Source organism: Drosophila albomicans, chromosome 2R (assembly GCF_009650485.2).
Source record: "Drosophila albomicans strain 15112-1751.03 chromosome 2R, ASM965048v2, whole genome shotgun sequence".
Taxonomy (NCBI): Eukaryota; Metazoa; Arthropoda; class Insecta; order Diptera; family Drosophilidae; genus Drosophila; species Drosophila albomicans.
This window is the reverse complement of record NC_047631.2, coordinates 4,663,310-4,679,997: the sequence shown is the minus strand read 5'-3', so window position 1 is coordinate 4,679,997 and position 16,688 is coordinate 4,663,310. Positions and strand designations below refer to the sequence as shown.

Sequence of the window (16,688 nt, the reverse complement as noted above, 5' to 3'; positions counted from 1 at the left end):
ATATACTATATTTGAAATAATGTCAGTAAGATGTTGGTCGTCAAATTTATCATAAATTTAAATACTTCAGAATTATTTATGTCTCCTACACTATTCATATTCTTAACAATAAGGAATATGAATGAATTAAAAACTCGACCCTTTCGTATATATTTGTTGTATATATTATTTAATATTAAAACACTTTTTCTCAAGTCCACCATTTTTTTAAATCGAATTTTTTTCCTGGTGATGTTTATTTCCTGTGTTCATAATTCATTTCTAAAGACTCATCCTGCAAATATATTATGTATAATTATATATGTGTAATTGAAATTAGAATTTAATTTGTACAATAGATGGAGAAAATGTTTAGCTACACACCTAACTCAAATTGCAATTGGAAGCGGGCTCTGGCGGGCAACTGGCCAACGCATCATTCAGATTCAAAAGCATTCTGGACAGATGAAGTCCAGCATAAAATATGAAAATTAATTAAAACTTTTGTAAGGACGCACTGATGAAAACAAAGCTGGACAGAGACAGAAAAAATAGAGCAGTGATATTGCACTGGCAAAGGTGAACTAAGAGTGTTTTGTTCGTCGTGTGCTTTCGCCTAGGAGAGTAAAGTGTGCGTCAGACATTCCAACCATTAATTTATCCAGTAGCACGTACCCAACACACACACACACACACACACACACACATACACTTGCATAAGGCCCACAAAAGAGACACAGAGGGTTCATAACGCGAATATAAAACGCAGCAGGATATCGCTACAACAGACAATTTCCGCCAACTTAGACTTGAAGACATCTCCATAGAGTCCATCGTCCATAGAGCCACTGAGCCAGTGAGCCACCCACGTATCCGGCTGCCTTTGCCAAGTTTCTGCTTCGTTGAATCTCAATGCTGACACCAGTGACTGCCACTTGGCCCCAACCAAAAAGCAAACGCAAAAAAAAAAAAACACGAAAACAAAAATAAAATCCACGATGACGACGCACAGGCCCAGTCGCGTGCTTTTGACCAAATATCAGGATGTCGAGCCAAAACCTAGATCCTGGACAGCTTTGTACCCGCGAGCAGCCAAAAGTGGGCAGAAAAAATTAAATTATTAAAACATCACCGGATGTCCATTGAGTAAAGAATCTGAAAACTTCAAGGGCTCCATCGCAAGCTCAGTCATCAAGGCAGGTAAGTTGAAAGTGCCTTCGAACACTATGCAATAAATTTGGGAAAAAAGATGTCAAAGCAAGCAGCGCTGCACGTCCAAGATAATTTCCGGTTTAGCCACGTGCATAGCTTGCAACGTAATGCGGTCTCCATGGAATTAACGTTCACAATCGAATTAATTAAAATGCTAATTTATGAAAAGACTTTAGACCGTGACTTGAAAATATAATGTACTCGTAAATACATATTGGAAACACTTAAAAAACAACTGTTATTTACACAAAGCAAAGGAACAAAGAATTTCGGGGTCTAGACAATCGTGGTTAAGATTATAATGTGGTCAAAAATGTAGGAATGTATATTACATATCAGTATCCTTGCCAATCTGGCTGTTACGTGCAGTTAATAAAAGAAACAATAACAGCAATCAATAAATTTGATTTATTATAATTTAATTACTTCCTTCATTATTACATTTTCGAGACAATAAATTTGGTATGTACTTTTACCAAATTTTTTCAAATGAAATAATTATTCAGATAATGTTTTTTTTCGTCTACACTTGAGAACTAATCATTTTACTTAAAAAAGAGAATTAATTAGAATGATTCTTTCTAATCTGTGTACACAATGTAACTTTAGTATAATTTCGTCTTGGTCGGAAATCTGTATAACCGACACCTATTTATAAAAGGTGCCTCCAGAAATATGTGTAACATGCAGAATGAGGCATATTCGACCCTATATAGTATATATATTTTTGATTAGCATCAACAGCCAATACGATAAAGTCAAGTCTGTTATTATGAAGAGTTAGAGCTATAATTATTGACACTACTTTAAATGTTTAAGCTAGAATTTTGATACAGACAATTTTATTATTATTTATTTATTTATTGGTTGCGATCGGATAACAATTGTAGAAGTTTTTGTATGGCAAATAAATCCTTAGCTGCCTTAACTAACAATCTGGTATATTTAATTTCTTTGGTTAATTTTGTGGTATATAATTAGAATAATACCGCACTGTTTTGTTTCAATTCAAAATTGATAGCGGCAGCACACTCGACTGTGTTTTTACAGTCAGTTTTCGTTGAGTTTGTATGATATTGAAAATGAAAATCTAGCTAATAACTATCTTTTTCACATTCGATGATATGCCATTTTGGAGTGAGGGTCAACTTATAAGTTAAACAATGTAGAACACACCATAATTGCTAAGATAATAGTGTCAATATTTGGGCGATGACAAAGGAGACAATTTTTTGTAATTCGAAATTTAGCGAAAAAATTAATGAATTCCATACTCCCGTTTGACGGGCGCAAATTGCGCGACAAAAGTTGCTCAAAACATTTAAAACTTAACTTTAAAAACTCATTTTGAACTTTCTTTTAAATATTTAATTCAGTGAACTCTGGTCTTTAAAAAGCTTGAAGTCGAAAGAAGAGGTAACAAGTTGAAAATGAATTTCATTGTTGTCGTTGATCCAAAATAAATGGTATACGAACCTCAAGGAAAAGTCACCTTTGGAAAAGTCTTTGCCTTTGGCACACTTAGTCTTTTAATGTTTTTTGAATTAAATTTTGAGAATCTGCGCGGAATTATGAATTATGCTAGCATGCGGTACATAAAGCCATAAAAACATCACCAAACAAGTAGTCTGAGACTCCGTCACCCGATAAAGAGATAATCCGTAAAGGTCATCGGAAATCTGTTATCTTGCAACCGTGTAATAAAAGAAACACAGCGGCAGAGCAAACAATTCTTTTCGTATGGAAATGCAAAGCATTTAAAGCCACTTGTTAATAGGCTGCCTGTTACCAACATTCTCTTACAATGTTTACCTCTCGTGGAACCTGCAAATGCGAAACAGACCACTTCACATGGACGACCACGGAAATTAAATGAATTCCTTTTTTTGCACTGAACCAAAAGTGAAGGGCTTTTAAGCCAATGAAGTAAAGAATTGGCGCTTGCTAGACACTCGCAATACCCTGTAAATGTACATATGTAGGTATCACGTACAGCGCTAGGTATCCGACAATCGTTTTCTGAAACTGATGCAACGCATTCATTGTCGTGTGGAAAATATACAAAAAACTAATAATACAAACTTTGCTTGGAATAAAAGTTTATGTGCAAGCAATGGGGTCTTCAGTGTTGAGAACACTTGCAAGTAATACGAGTTCGGCTATTTTTGTTGTTGGCTTTTACCTGCGACTTGCCTGCTGCTGATTTTAAAACCAAACAAAAACACAGATTCTCGAGTGGCTAAAGATGAAGGGACGTGGGGTGGTAGTAGCTTTGGCAGTTGGTGCTCATGGCTGATTTATGCGTTGAAAGTGCAACAGCAACCAGGAGAGCACAAAAAAAAAGAATTGCTAGTACCTTTCAAGACAAAATTCCAAAATGTTTGCGCGGCTCTTACTCTTCCTATCCGACCCCTCTCTCACTACTTACCTTTACCGCTCCTAAGTGGTTTATACTTTGCGAGATTTTAGGCGAAATACCTATAAATTTTAACTCGCTCCATGTTTAAGTGGGCAAATACAAGATGGCGCTGTTGCAGCCGCACCTCAGCTCCGTCGGCGTTGCCACGAGTAGCGTTGCCATTTGGCGTTGCTGCTGCTCTACCTCTTGCTGCCCCGCACTATTGCCTCACTGCGTTTTCGTTTGCTGTTTTTCCTGCAGCACTTGTAAAACTTTGAAAACTGTTGTCTAAAAACTTTCTATGTGGTTGCGTTTGGGCTTTTCGCTTAACTCAACGCACAAATTATTTGCTCACGTTAGTCTCAGTCTCAGTCTCACTCGCAGTCAGAGTTGCACTATCAGGCGCAGCCTCAATCCAGACACCTCTTACCTAAAAGTAAAACGTTAAAGGCACCGGGTCAAAGAAGATGCATTAATATTAATACAAAAATGTTTCCTTCACACGCCAACTTTACGGCATGTTACAAAATTGCAAATTAATTGAAGTCTAATGTGCAAACTTGAAATTAAATTGCATTTTATGGCTGTACTTTCAACGGCAGCCTGAGATAACATCCGCAACTTAATGTTAAACATACATACTTGTAACATGTGTATATATAAATTATGTTATTTTTAACCGATTTTAAAATAGATAAATGTCACATCTTGTTGTAGTTTACCTTTTAATATTAACATTATATAAATTACAGCGCAAAAGATGGCATTTGTTTTATTAGATTTTATATTTCAATTCTGAGACACGAAAGTTAATCTCTACTATCGATTTTTTTTTCATGTGAACATTGATTTTACTTTTAACGAATCGATGACGTTCCAGAATTTAACTTGAAACACCCTATTTAGACTAGGCATCATTGAAAATTTCCGTTAAGTAGAATCTTCCGCCGCAACATTCCAAAGGCGGTTGTGTGTAAGAGAGGGACGGCTAATGGAGCCGCATCAATGTGCGATATTAATAAAAGTCAACTGATTATTCCACTTGCAAATTATAGTGCCTTAAAATACAACTCATCTAATTATTTACACTTTTAAGTAAAATGGAGATTTTTTAATTTCGTTTATTCCCCCTAAGTAAATAAAATGTCTGCACAATTAGGAGAAATTTATTAACAAGATTTGCAAATTCAAAGGAAAACAAACAATTTGATAAGGATTAAATCAATTTTTAAATCCTCCCCAAGTTCACGGACTTTGTATAATTCACAAATCTGATTTGTTAACCACAACCAGCCAGCCAATCGTTTCGGACTTCCAAAAACAAAGGGAGAAACGAGAAGAAGGGAAGAAGGAAAAAAGGTGGCCACATAATCCCTCGTAATTACCGAGCATACCCAAATCGCTTAATTTTGCAAATCCACCGCGATAATTAACTGAAAGTGTCATTAAGTTTTAAGCAGAAATAAGCAACAACTCCCACTTTGGTTCAGTATCCGACTTTGACTCCAACTCCACGTTCCGTCAGTGACAACAGTTTGAAGTACGTCAACAATAACAAGTAACGTAATTGTGTTGCCGGACTGAGATACAGACATAGACGCAGACACGGACACAGACGCAGACACGGGCAAAGACCTGAAGCCGGATCTGGGCCCACAAAGCCGGCTAAAGGAAAAAGGATGCGAGGAAATGACAATACAGCAACGCGGCTCGGATGCCCAAAACAATGGTACAGCGGCGACAATGACGACGACTTACGCTAAACATCCATTTGGGTATTAGCTGACGAGGCGGAAGCCGCACAAAGCGCGCAACCATTTGCGCCCAAGTACTCCAGTTAGTGGCAGAATACGTCAGCATGGCTATGCCACAAGTATACTGCAGCAAATGGCATGCAGGCGTATCTCGACCCGGGTCCAGTCCAGTCCCGTTCAGTTTAGAGCTGTTCAGTTCCTTTAGACCAGGCACTGCAAGCGAAATGACCACGCTAAGTGCAGGTTTACACAGGCCAATGATTATGGGGGCGATGACGATCCTTATTACAGACCGCGCTAATTCCCAATGGTAACTGTCACCAACATTGTTGCCCAGCTGCAGCTGCAGCTGCGGAACGCTACGCTAACGGGCGTGGCCGTGGTCGTGGTCATAGATGTTGTTGTCCTTGTTGTTTGTCATGGTCGTGGAACTGTCGCGAAGACACCCAAAGCGACAGCGAGTAAACTACAAAAGCGCATATAAAAAAGGCAATGAGAAATGAAACTAGGAAGAGCCAGTAGCAAAAACGGAAGCTAAAACAACTAAACATAGCGTAAAAGTAAAGTGAGTAAAAGAAAAATATCTGAAATTGTTCTTGCTAAACTCTCAACTGTGTCAACTCTTACTCTCCTTCAATATCTCTCTTTCTCTATCTCTGCCTTTCCTCCTCCCTTTCACTGCCTTATAACGTTTGCTGCACAGTAAGTGTAGCTATCATCACAGCGGCACAGAGTGAGCAAACACTACAATCAACTTTCAAACTATTTTGCTATTGTGATACCCCTAAGGATGAGTATTGCCCACAGTTGCAAATGAATGGTGAGGACAACAAAAGCTGATACTAGCTTGAAATCAATATGGAATAGCTTAAACGATATGCTGAACGACATTTTTCGAAAAATTTGAATCACCATCGAAAGTATAAAAACTACTCTACTGAAAAATTTTATATTCGGTTCTTGTGATATTTTTGTTCTTAAAATAAACTATTTAGTTGAATGATTTCCACAAAATAAATTCGAAATATTTCACTAAGCATTTACATTTTAAAGTATTTGCATAGAAAGCTTAAATTTTTAGAGAAACTATTCGTGATTTCTGCGTAACTATGCTTACACACTTTTACTTGACAGTTGCAAGTAGCTTCCGTTGTTTCCTCACTCTGCAGCCTTTCTGCAAGAGCTTAGGAAGCCATTAAACTTACTTAAAGCATTTGAGAAAAGCCAACAAAATCATCGCCATCATCAGCAGCTGGACCCGCAGCCGGAGAGCCAGACACGTCAGAAATGTTACAAGAATACAAAAATGGAGGCTAGAGCTGCACAAGTAAGTAACAAGAATATACAATTATTCCATTTCCAGGGTACAAGGATGCAAGGAAATGATGCCAACACAGCAAAAGCAGAAGCAATAACAACAACAACAACCACAACAGCAACCATGACAGAAAAACGCAAAACGATTAAAATCCTTGGTTCTAGCCTAAGGGCTTTAATAAATTTCCACATAATAAAATGAAATCTTTACCCAAACTTTGCCTATTAACATTGGTCGCTGCTATTAAACTAACACATGCACACATACTCATCACAGAAGACAAAAGGGTCACACACACACAGAGAGATAGAGACTACGAATTCGCAATTTATATTCAATTTCCCTGGCAAATGCGAAAATGCCCAGAAATCCATTTACCTAAATCCTCTATTTAGCATGCATTCGGGGCATTTTCATTGTTTTTTATTTTCATTTTGCCATTTTTCTCTTATTTTTTTCTTTTTTTGCTTTTGTTGGTCTCTTTTTGGTATAGCCGTATTTTTGTAGTCTGTCATCGGATTTCAAAGCTCTCAAGCTTTGTGCAGTTTATTTGGACGGATTTCCGCTCCTTTTTTGACGACAGACATCATTGTTGACCCAATCATTGCCTCCAGCTCGGCTTGTCGCTCCCTTTTGTTGAATATTATCGAATTTCGATTGTCTTATTTGGCTCAAGGGGGTGTGTCCTGTGAGTATGGGTCCTTTAGTGTGTGTGTGCTTAAGAGTAGGGCCAAGTTAGATAGGGATGTTGTTTCACGCCCAGCGCTGGACAACTAAACAGCAAACCAATTTGCGCTCATTGATATTTTGGCAATGGCGTTACAAATCACAATCAATGATTATGAAAATTACATTTGTTTGTTTATTTTTTGTAAATAAATTGGTTGTGTGTAAAACAACGGAGTAGTCACACTTTAAATTCAACAGCATTACTTCTCCCAACAATTTTTAAAAACCTTTTCATTTACCTCGTCCGCGTATATACACTTTGAGTTCAACAATTTTAAGAGCTACTCCATTAAAACACAAATCAATTTCATATACACAAGGCAAATGTGATAAAAGTAGTCTATAAAGAAAAAATTAAAATATAATATTTGGAGTATTGAAGTGCTCTTAAATCCAGCGCTTAAGCGTCTAATTACTCCAGTTATATTTTCAGTGTGTTTGAAATACCTACTATGCAGTTAACATATTAACAGTATCACAAACTTCATTTTCATTGATTCATATGATTAATCGACAACCTTAAGATTACAAAAATAGCAGTTCTGTTTAATATGAAAAGAAAAAACAATACATAAAAAAATAAAAGTTTTTGGCTCTGTGAATTAGTATTTTAGTTAATCAAGATCAGTTGGATAAATAAGTGGCTTTCCAAAAGTCATGTTGATCGTAGCCACTTGTGGTTTCGCAATCATCTCATTTTCATCAACTTCCTGAACTTGCAACCATTCGTCCCAAAACTGAGATTTTTCCTTGTTCCATCTGATAAGTTCTAAACGCAATGAAGACGACCCACTGAAGCTCAGCTGAAGTGGATGCAGAACTGGCATCCGCTTTCGTTGATTCAGCAGTGCCATGAATAATGTACCATCATTGGGAACCAGCTGGCATTTGAACAACTCGAGTGAACGCAGTTGGTAACTGCCTCTCAAGTAAACGTGAAGTCTATTGAGAGTACAATCCCGCAAGCAGAAGCGTTCACAACAAAGGGGCAGGAGGTGTCGATCACTGGGAGCTGCCAGTTTGCAGTTGCTCAGCAAAAGCTCCTTCAGTGCCCAACACTTGTGCAGCTGGAGCAATGATAGATCCAATGGTCTGGGTAGCCAAGTTCCATCGCAACTCATGCGCCGCAACTCGTAGCGCTTGGCATATATTATTTCCCTCACAATGAGCATCCAGTCCACATCAGGCCAGAGCTGTTGGTGGTGCAGCGTTAGATGCGTCAAGTGTTGCAGTTGACCAATGGCCGCAGGTGTCTTCACCATAATCGGCAGCTGTAGGCGACGTAGCTGCTCCAGCTTCACAACGCAAGCCATGTCCAATGCCACCTCCGGATGTGTCTCGTTTCGCAGGTACAACTGCTGGAGCAGAGGACATTTCTCGCAGATGTCCTTGAACATATTGTCGTATATACTTTGATGGACGAACAAGGTGTGCAAGTGCTGCAAGTTGTTGGGAAAAGGAATCGAAATGGCTGCCCGAATATTCAATACTTCCAAGTGAGGCAGCAGCGCACCTAGAAACAAGAATTGCCCAGATAAGTCGCCGTCATTCGGCGCTGACTTTGGTGGTGCCAAGTCGCAGGTCCGGATCAGCGGCAATGTGGGCACGTCCCTCTCCTCACATAGGGACTTAAACTTGACAACGTCGCTCAAATGCAGTCGAATTTTTGGCAATCGCTTAGCAATCATCAACACCAGCCTCCTAAGCTCACTCTCGGGCATCTTAGACAGGATTGTGACTATATCGGCTGCCTCTAATATTTTCAGTAGCCGAGTGAAGATATTGGCCTCGTCATTCGCGTATCTCAAGCAGAAACGCAATGTCGTCCAGATCTGCTTGGGAGTCGGTGCAGTCTCTGTTGACGATTTAAAAGTTTGCTGCGCTTCTTTTCCTATTTGATGTTTTCTTGTAAATAAATTCATGTGTTACTGCCAATGATAATTAACATACCCGACATTATTAAACAATCAGTTCCTGTTATGAAGTCTATAAAATCTTTAAACTTTAAGGTAAGCTTCGCAAATCAGACATGCGTATTTTCCAAGTGAGGGCAATATCATTTTTATCGCCTATCGATTTATTTTTTTTTTTTTTTTAAGTTCGACACGTTACGGTTTCGCTAATCGATATTTTGATAGTTAAGGGTAGCGAAGAAATTTGTATAATATCGGCGGCTGAGACTTTTTCTTTTGAGTGTTAATAAATGAGAAAACTGATGAACAAATGCTCCCTGCTAATAACTGTATTTTTCAAGGGCATGGAAAAAAATGCTAATTTGTATCTTACGATTTATCAAAGTTTCGTAGAATGCTATTTTACCTTACCTTACCTAACTTAAAAAAGTTTTATATTATATCACCAGCTGATTTGAACTTCTTTTGATTTTTCATTTATGGTCATTGCCTATGATTGTATGTACGTTATCGTCCAAAATCAACTTCAAAAGCTGTTTAGAGATATTCATCGATGGCATGGAATATTCTAATTTGTACGGTCTATCGATTTATCCAAGCTTGACCCATTACGACCAGTGGTGTCATTTTTTTCTCAGAAAAAAGCTGGATCAACAAAAAAAAAGGCTAAAATAAAAGGAATACCAGAGAAAAATAAATTAATTAAAAAGCTAATTTTTATAAAGTAATGTGCTGTGTATAGCAAGAATTCCCGCAATCACACTTCAAAAAAATCCAAATCTGACGGGAAAAAAGCGGAAATGACACCGCTGATTACGACTTGACAAATCGTGAATTTGCTTGAATAACAATAACTAACTGAAATGGCGTACATTTCTTCGTATATTTTAAACGTTTTTTAACTTAAGATACCGACAATGGAAAATATTCATGTTCTGCTTGATTGTCGGATTTATCGAAGAAGGTTTAAGAACCGATATTTTTTCACTTAAATAATTTAAGTTAAATTACATATCTACTCAAAATAGCAGTTCTGAAATGAACAACAAAGTCTTCCCAAATTGAAAATTCATAAGTGGACTCTAAGTTTAAGTTCTGATCTTGCACATCCTTATCATTTAATGAATTTTGAAGTATATATAATTATAATTGCCAAGGGCCTATTGGGTAAGCAACTTTGTGGCGCGGTCAGCAAAGGTCAAGTAGTTGACTTCATGGTCATATGGCCCTACCAAACTAAGTATTGTTGCCACAAGTTCAAGCCAAGTTGCAAACTTTTCACTTAAAGGATACGCTGCTGTGAGCTATGTCCTATGTGCCATGAGTGTCGAGTGTGTCAGTATGTAAGGAATGTATGTGCTTTATACGTTCTGCAAAATCTCAATTTGGCCTAGTTGCCCCATCCCTGGCATTTTCGTCTCATCTGCCTTTTGTATTGAAACTTTATGACCAAGTGCGGGTTCTTCATCCTTCAGCGGGATAGACAGCGGGCATGAACGGATGTCTACATGAATGTGACTCGATTTCAATGTACTATATATGTATGTTATGTGTGTTGGTAAGAGATGAGGAGAGAGGAGCGTCGCTGCTCCGTCTGGATGTGCGTTTGCCACTGTAACTATGTCATTGCGGTTTCCTTAATTCATTTTGTTTGCTGGGCGTCGTCATAGTCATTGTCAGCAGTTGGATTCTGCTGGATAGCAAACCGCAGTGAAACTATGTCTGCGCTCACTCCTCCTCCTTCCCCGCCATCATCCTCCGAACATGGTGAAGCCTGACGCCGACAACTGGGAGCGAATATTGTTCCTGTTGTTGTCCTTGTCGTTGTCGTTGTTTTAGTGAATGGCGGCGCTAAGCGGATTAACGCTGTTATTTTAAGTTCAACAAACGAAGGGAAGAATAAATTAATGAGTTTTCACTGCGGTCGCGCCGGGGCTGCCGGCCTCCAATGGGTTTAACAACATAAAGCCAAAAGTACAAACACAAATACACAAAAACACAAAGACGCGAACAAACGCATCAATGCACCCACACAATTGTATGTTTGTACGTATGCATGTATGTAGATGTTGTCCCGTCCATGACCACAAAATGGCCATTCTGATTCTTGTACCCATCCATACGCTCTCTTTAGCCCTCTCCAGCAGGCAGCATCCACGTTCAGCCATTAAGCGCACTGGCCATAACCGTCATCTGTTTTCAGCTCCTGGGTGTGTGTGCTATTTTTTTCTCTTTTCGCATTTCTTTTAATTTTTTTTTTTTAACCACATTTGTATTTGTACTTGTAATTGTTATGGTTTTTCCATCGAATGTGTGTATGTATGTGTGTGTGTTCGGATGAGGATGAGGACACCGGACACTGAAATTGTAATTAGTTGAAATTTATGCGAATGGCGCCGCTTGGCCCACTTCCGTTTTTGTTTTTAACGTCGATCACGTCCGCAGCTCGGGACCATTATTGTTTGTGCCCCGATTGTATTGGGCGCTTTTCCTTTTTATTAAAAATTAATTTTATGAATTTTCAATCCCAAATCGGATTACGGCATTAGTCAACAACAATAACTTTTGCTGAGTTGCCATTCCGCTGAACGAGTTTTCCCTTTTGTTTGGCCAGATTCCGCTTTCCACGATGGCCAGCAAATGATTTGTTAATGACTAGCATAATGATTGTCAGTCTTATTCAGATGGCATAACGTTATCTTAATTATGTGCATGCAAAGCGTCACTGCACCACTGACGCAAGGCAAGGCAAGGCAACTCTTTTGGCTGGCGCGAAAGATATCGGCAGCTCAAAAAACTTTCCTAATTAGACAGATATGCAATTAAGTAGTTTACGGATAGCATGTAATTCGATATACTGTAACCGGATGGCTGGCTGGCCATGACAACCCTGTCACTGCAACGCTTTGACGCATCCAAACATCCGGAAAATTATGCCAAGGCCTTGGGCTTAGAGACTCTGGCTGAGACGGTGGATCTGCTCATAAAATATTTATAATTAGTTAATGCTTTTGACATGCTTCGAGCTTCGAGCAGCGAACAAGTGATTGGCAGACACAAGAAAACATTAAATCGATCAAAACTTATAACGAAACTATGTAAAGAGAATTTAAAATGGGTAACTTGAATCACTAAATACATATATTTATCTGATTGGGTTAGCTAGCTGAAACTTTGAAGATGATTAAAAGGCGCGTACTAATCGACTATTTGAATAGCAGCAACACAATTAGACAAACACTTTCCTCAAACCGACATTCAAAGGTTTGATGATTTACCTTTGCAGTGATTGGCGCTCAGCAAACCCAACACGCATTCACTTTGAACTACATACGATAAAAACTGAATACGCCGGTTTATCGAGTCGATACTAACATACATCCATAGCATAAGCCAGTCGGCATCCAGCGAAGGCAGGCAAAACAAAATGAACAAAAAGAGTAAAGAGAGTAAAGTAAAAGCAAAGGGAAAGGCAAAATGCAAGAAAGACTTTGCCTTTGATTTCATTTTTTCCTTTATGACATTTATTCCCCCCAGTCCTCACTTTTGCAACCTTCATTTATCACTCCTGCAGCGCATTTGTCGACTTGGCTTATCCTGTTGGCAGCTCTTCAGTGCCCACTCAGCAGAGCCCTTTGTGGACCTGGTTGCCAGATGAGCTGTCACTAGGATAGTGGCTGGCATATTGAGAACCAAGGACTGAGGACTCCGTCTGTGGAGCCATGTCAAAGGGCTGCGAGCTGTGAATGCTCAGCGGAAAAATGTCTTTTAATTAGTGTTTAATTGAATCGCCAACTGGAATTTTAATCGAAAATTGCAGCTCACCAAAGTTTAGTTTGACTTTTCCGCACAGTTTGCATTGTATCTTGAGCTAAATTGGTTGTTTGCTTTTCAAACTCAACTGGCCATTGATAGTCTATTTGTAGCAGAACGTTTTTCTCATTGTCAAGGGGATAATTAAACATTGTGCATTTAGTGTAAAAATGTAAGCACATTATAAATAGAATATTTGCAAGTGTTCAAATTGAATTAGGTAAATATGTATTAAACATTACAATATCTAAGCTATATCGATAGTTCTTACTAGTAATTAAAAATGCATTTGCATCTCATAGTTTGTCAGGGAATAGACAAATTGAAACGCTTTACTTAACTCTCTTTGCTGGCCTTAATATACGTTACATTGCTTGTAAGCCCGTCACTTAATTGATTGTAATTACTCACATGCTCTAAAGCAATTCATCAAACGCATATTATGGAGCAATACCTTCTCATCGGGCTCGGGACATTGACGTTGCATAGCTTGCTTAACATTGCAACGCCTGGACTTGAGACTGAGACTGACGTTTAGCCCTGCTATAAGTTGCCTCCCAAGCGAGCCATAATGAGCATAATGATGTAGCTGCCGCAACAGCAAATACCACAATAAACTCGACGGCATGAGAAAGATATTAACTTCGCTCAGAGAAGCCGCGCGTACAAATTGCTTGATTATTATCAACAATAATTAAATTCATGCCATGCAGTGCAAATATGTAGGACTTGACGGAAGTTGGGTTTAATAGTTTTAATGCTTTAAAGAAGTTACTTGGGGTTGAACTCAATTTTGCAAAAAAAATTTTGTAGGATCAGAAGCAAGTTATGGCCTTATCAATCTTTTTGAAATTTACGATTCAATTACAAGTATGAAATGAAGCAGTTGATTCTATATTTTTATTCTTTCAACATACTGATGCCAATATAGAGCACATAATCTTAGTGTACTCCAACGTACTTGAAAGCAATATGAAATTATGTCTATGTTTGAATCGTATTGTTTGTGACTGCATTTCAATCAAATGAAATGTAATACATGTATTGAAGTTAATGAGCTACTTAACCGACATTCCCACAAGTCACTCACATGCATATTAAACCAACTGTGGTGAGGTATGTACATATATTTGTGTACATATTGGTAGCGTTGCTTAATTAGGTTGAGTGCAATGTGCAGTCTACAACGGAATAATTAAAGGTACACCGTAATTGTTTAGTTTTGAGGTAAGCCAATTCAATTCTAATAGCGGTATTCAGTGAATGCGAAAATTGGCTATCAATATTCATAATACATATCGATATAGATTCGATGATTTTCGATAAGTTAAGAATAATAAGAATAATAAATATGCACTACTCTATGCAAATACTTATGTGGACACTTTCGTGTTTATTGTCGAATTATTGTCCACTGCCACATTATAATATTATATGCATTAAAAAAAATAAAATCTACAAAAAAATCGTATCGATAATTTTGTATTTTCTACAGTGCCATCTTTAATCAGAGTTTATTATACTATAGACCAGATGCATCTGCTTCAATGATGCAGTTCTATGATGCAAGTGTTTACATTACAAATGTAACGTAAAAAAAGTAAACAAACTCAGGCAGGAAGAAGAACGCTGAAGGCATTCAAAAATTAAATGTCTGTATAAATTTTATTATTTATTTATTAAATTACTTTAATTTTTTCGGTTTTAACCCTTTCGGGACTACTGGGACAATATGTCCCAAAATTTTTCATTGCATCGTATTTTCTATAATTTTAATGCTAGAGCACTTGTGAAATATCCCAAACACAGTTTTAAGTGTCTATTTCATAATGTAAACAAAAAAGTAACGGTGAATATCTTCGTGTGCGCACAAGTCGCTGAAGAATTTCACAACATCGGTAAAATTTCGTCAGTTCGATGAAAACATTTGCTCAGTATATACATACGTAAAATCTAGTAAGTGGTCACTTTTAGTGCATAATCGAGGAAAAGAATATTTGTTCTAACCAATTAATAACATTAGAGGTGGTTATCACTTTTATAATGTAAGTTATACATGAATTTATAAAAGTGGGACATAGCATCCCAATCTATGTTTTGGTTGGGACATATAGTCCCAACCAGTTTTTTGAGTGGGCTATATAATCCCGATCAACATTTTAGATGGAACGGAAAAGGAAACTAGATCACAATGCTATACAACGTATTATGCTTGAGGAATCGGACGATGACTTTGAAAATTCTGAAAGCGACTTTGTCTGTGATGAAACAGATTCGGCTTCAGAATCTGACGGCGATGCTGAGGAGAATATTCACAGCGAGTCTGAAGGATTGAAGGTGCAATGGGTCAACGCCTCTGCTGTAAATGGATTCAAGCCCAAGCATCAGTTTCCAGCTCCACGTGCAACAACAATTTTATTGGCCATAACTGATGATTGCACTGAATTTCAAGTGTTTAGCAAGCTGTTTCCGTATAGCTTACGTGTACGGATAACAGAGTGCACTAACCAGCGATTAGTTGCCATGAATCGTCGGCTTGATTCCAATCGCGGTTTGACTAATGCAAACGAAATCCTAGTTTTTCTTGGCGTTGCATTAATTATGCATTATAATAAGGTGCCATCACTAAAAGATTATTGGTGCAAAAATGAGTCACTGGGAAATTCTGTTATCAAGAATTGCATGTCACGAGATCGCTTTCTATTACTGGCATCAAAGTTGTATTTCAACGACTGCCAAAAGGAAGAGAATGCATCTAAAGACTATTACGTAGCTGACCTTGTACGTTGTTTCAAAAACACATTTGCTACTGCTCGTACTGGGAGTCCTTTTCAATCCATTGATAAGTGCATGGTAAAATTCAAAGGTAGATCAAGCATGAAGCAATATATGCCCATGAAGCCAATAAAACGCGGAATAAAGATTTGGATGAGATGCGACGCAAAGACTGGATATGCATATGATCTCAACATTTATACTGGCAAAGAATCGAATAATAACGGCTCGATTCAGTCAACTTATACTCTTGGAGAACGAGTGGTAATGAAATTAGCTTCGACCATTAGCGAGCCTGATGTTTGCTTGGCATTTGATCGCTTCTTTACTTCCATAAAGTTGGAAATACTCCGCCGTCCAGCAATTGGAACATATATGGCCAACAGAAAGAATACTCCAAAATTTTCTGGCAAATTGATGAAGGGTGATAGCCAGTTTCAGCTCAATGAAAACGGCATTTTGGCAGCTCGCTGGATGGACTCCAAGGAAGTGCTCTTAGTTTCCAATTGCCATGAGCCAATCCTTGAAACAACGAGATGACACTAAAAAACTATTAGGCTGCCCAAAAAGTATCAGCGATTATAATAAAATAATGGGTGGAGTTGACATTTCCGATCAAAAGACAGGGCTGTACGATTTCAACCGCAAATCGCAGAAGTGGTGGAAAAAAGTTTTCTACAAGCTTTTAATGATTTCTGTAACAAACGCATGGATCATTTATAATGAACAAAAACAGAAAAGGCTGCCTTTCAAAGAATTTTTAGTTCCCTTAGCAGAAAATATGATTTCCGAGGGCA

The 16,688-nt window shown here is 38.1% G+C and overlaps 1 protein-coding gene across 1 annotated transcript; it reads right to left on the bottom strand.

Annotated features, from left to right (window-relative positions):
• Positions 1-7,903: 7,903 nt before the first annotated feature.
• LOC117574738 (uncharacterized) lies at positions 7,904-9,439 on the bottom strand. Its single transcript, XM_034258673.2, has 2 exons — positions 9,341-9,439; positions 7,904-9,281 (listed from the first exon to the last, which is right to left on the bottom strand). Exons 1-2 carry the CDS (start codon positions 9,345-9,347, stop codon positions 8,005-8,007), a joined length of 1,284 nt encoding a protein of 427 aa, XP_034114564.2. The 5' UTR covers positions 9,348-9,439; the 3' UTR covers positions 7,904-8,004.
• Positions 9,440-16,688: the final 7,249 nt, after the last annotated feature.